Genomic DNA, 3,515 nt, shown 5'->3' with positions numbered 1-3,515 from the left:
CTACTTGGGTATTTGGTTGCCCGGGGTTCCGGGCCTTTGTTGCCCCAGCTATGACCACGCCGTGCTAGAGCCATGCCATGCCGACTTATAACCTGTAGACAGTTAGACATCGTTAGATTCACTACCTCCTTCATCGTGACACAGTACAAATGTTATATCTAGACTTCACTACCATGCCTATCTTGCATCGCGCAGAGGCACCCCTGTGCTCACAAGTGGCCAGTGGTTATTGTATTGGTCACCCTCTTGCGGCCATATCTTGGCTCGCAGACCCATTTGTAGCCAGGTGCTACTAGTGCTCCCATACTCCCAGATCCTTTCCTCCTGCCTTGCCATTTTCTTAGGTTCTCTCATCCCATTGCCCACCCTGCTAGCATCCCAACCCGAAGGCTGGTCACTCCAGATCAACCTTGTATCAAGGCTCCTCGCAGTGCCCACCATGCCATAGGCCGAGCTTCTGCTGAAGAGCAGAGTCAAAACATCACAGAGCCAAGCGAAATTTCCCCCTTGTCTACCCCGGTTTCTCCCTAGCTGAGCTAAGCCTCTCTGGGGTGGCCTCTCGCCTCTCCCTCCTTCCCAGCAACTCTCCCTCCGACTCATGGGATTTCCCTTGGAACCTAACTAGATCGTACGAACTAAACACTGCCAGGGCTAGACTACAGACTGGATGGCCGACGCTTGCCCTCGGCCTTCGCTGCTTCTCTTCCCTTCCCCTTTGCTGCTCCTTCCTTACCTGCGATACCTTTCGCCTTCCCTGCACATCCATGACACCTTACCCCTTCACCACCTTCCCTTATGTCGCCCTCCACCACCTTGCCGGCCCACCTCCATGCAATCAAGGCAAAGGACACCACACTCCCTGCCTTGAGCATGTGGGGTGTGGTTGCATTGAATTTCGCTATCTAGCCCATGTCCACTCAGCCCTGGCACCTCTGACACCACACTCATCCCGATCGGGGGAAATTTGGCTATAGTTAGATCACATAACATATCACATTTTATTTCATCTATGCTCTTCTTTGATATGTGCTACCAACTTACGGCGTTTCCTTTGCAACATCTAGTGCAAATGCTAGTTTATGTAAATCATACAACATGTCACATTTTTTTAGCTATATTATTTTTCCTTTTGTTATTCTTTTACAACATTTGTTTTACAACATGTGATACACTTACTAGTTATTTTTATTTTAAAAATTAAATATCTACTCAAAATTCAACGCAAAAAGAATCACATACCCTTCATATTCCACACAAAAAGAATTACATACCCTTCATATTAATTTGTAGAATACACATTTGAATGCAATACGAAAAAATAAACAGCCCGTAAATAAATCTCATGAGCCGTTGGGCCATCCTTAAAAAGAGGCGTTGACAAATGTTGTAAGTAGTCCAATAAAGGGATACCTGCCGAGCATGGATAAGGGTGGACTTATATCAACATACGCGTGCGTTAAACACTCTTTGTTTGCGGATAAAATAATCATTGGCCCTTGATGTGGCCCTTTGAATATTCTTATTGACTGCATCGATACGTCAACATGATGTGTAAGAAAAAAGTTCTCGCTTTGTGAGTCGTGGTGAGGCACAGTGTCGAAGTTGAAAAGTCTCTAGAACTCCTGATATTTTCTCTCGCGTTTAAATATCGCTGGCACATTCCCTGTCTCACATTTCTACCAACGAACACGATCGATACGCGCTTCGAACATACATACAAATAATCTCCTGCACATCTTGCATTCGCAACACAATACATCTTCATCTCATTTGAGATTTTCAGTTCGCCAATTACCAAACTCTACGTCTCCGCCTTTTTGCGTAGACAATCTGCAACATATCTACTACAGTGTGATTCACTGTTTTCCCTCCCACCGCACAGCGTTGCAAATTGCGTTGCTAGTTATGGATAAAGCCTCCTCCCGGTCTCCATCAGACCAAGATGGCGATCAAAATCGCCGCCAATTTAAGGGAATCAGAATGCGAAAATGGGGGAGTTGGGTGTCTGAAATCCGGATGCCCAAAACCAGAGAGAAGATATGGCTGGGGTCATACAAAACCGCCGAGCAGGCCGCCCGTGCTTACGACGCCGCAGTGTATTGCCTGAGAGGCCCCAACGCCAAATTCAACTTCCCCCATTCCGTGCCCGCCATTCCGTCTGAATCTTCACTTTCCCGTCAGCAAATTCAGATTGTCGCCGCCAAATATGCCTTGGACGAAATCCCTTCAACTTCGCCCTCTCTGCAGAATATCACAATTAATAAGAATAGAGCGAGGGAGAAGCCGGCATCGCCATCACAACCGTCATCGGTTTCAGAAATGGAGTGGGCATGTGACAGTGTGCAGATCTCCGAGGCGCTGGACTTGGGGTTGGGGGAGTCTCCGTTCGAGGAGAATGGCGGCCTGAATTTGGAGAAAATCCCGTCGATTGAGGAGGCGTCACTATGGGAGTTCATTCCAAGTTGGGAGGAGGAGCAAGAAGAAGAATACGTCTTCTTTGACCCAACAGATTTGTGGAGCTTCTGAGACATTTCAATGACATACAGGGCAGAGCAGGAAAGGAGGACTCCACCACTTGACTGCTCGAATTTATTTTCTTTTGAATTTATGTTGGTTACATATTTCAACATCTTAAATTGTTTGGTGTCGCTTTTGTCCGTTTATCTAATTCCAAGATATTCTGCAATCGCGACAATGGTGGCCCATGATTTTTTAATTTTGTCCCTTTGTCTGCCACGCAACGGGCTTCGACCCAAATATCAAATTATTAATCCAGTTTTTCGCTAGTCATTCAGTTTAGAAGACATGTTGTATTTATATATTTTAAACGTTTTACAGGCGGTATGTTTGTAGTTATACATTTTAAACGTTTTACAGGCGGTTTTAGCAATCTTATTATAGGTTTTGGTGTGAATGTTTACCTAAGAAATAGGAGAGTTGCAAATTATTATTAAAAAAATATGTAATGAATTTTTGTGATAAATGGAGAGAGAAATTAAGTGAAGAAGATGATAATATATTTTTAATTATTAAATTTTATTTAATTAACCAAATCTTATTTCATAAACAAAAAATTATTTTATTCATTAAAATATTTAACTATAACTTTATTATCATATTGGGAAGTTCTAGAGGTAAACGTAAAAATATTTTATTCATTAAAATATTTAACTATAACTTTATTATCATATTGGGAAGCTCTAGAGGTAAACGTGTAAGCATAACTGTTTGTAAAATTTAACTGTTAACATAATATTAAACATTTATATATGTGGATTTAATTAAAAAATAATAAAAAGTTAATGTTATAGTCTCTTTAAATGAGTGGAAATATTTAAATCTTGCTCAATTAATAATGAAAAGTTAAAAGTAATAAAAATAATAAAATTCAATTTATCATGTTGTAATTTTGTTTTGAAGGGCAGCTTAGCCCTTTTAATTCAAGTAAGAAATTATGTAGCCCCTCCAACTCACGTAGAAATTATGCTCTTGGAAGAATTGCATACATAATTAAG

The 3,515-nt window shown here is 41.6% G+C and overlaps 1 protein-coding gene across 1 annotated transcript; it reads left to right on the top strand.

Moving 5' to 3' along the window:
• The first annotated feature begins 1,777 nt into the window (after nt 1-1,777).
• LOC149176293 (ethylene-responsive transcription factor ERF039-like) lies at nt 1,778-2,762 on the top strand. The gene has a single exon (XM_089423080.1). It carries the CDS (start codon nt 1,906-1,908, stop codon nt 2,524-2,526), a length of 621 nt encoding a protein of 206 aa, XP_089279206.1. The 5' UTR covers nt 1,778-1,905; the 3' UTR covers nt 2,527-2,762.
• Nucleotides 2,763-3,515: the final 753 nt, after the last annotated feature.

The sequence above is a fragment of the Pinus tabuliformis genome, chromosome 4_1, assembly GCF_031772625.1.
Source record: "Pinus tabuliformis cultivar Carrire ecotype Pingquan chromosome 4_1, CPIR1, whole genome shotgun sequence".
In the NCBI taxonomy this organism is placed as follows: domain Eukaryota; kingdom Viridiplantae; phylum Streptophyta; class Pinopsida; order Pinales; family Pinaceae; genus Pinus; species Pinus tabuliformis.
The sequence above is the reverse complement of the archived record's forward strand: the minus strand, read 5'-3'. Positions and strand labels throughout refer to the sequence as shown.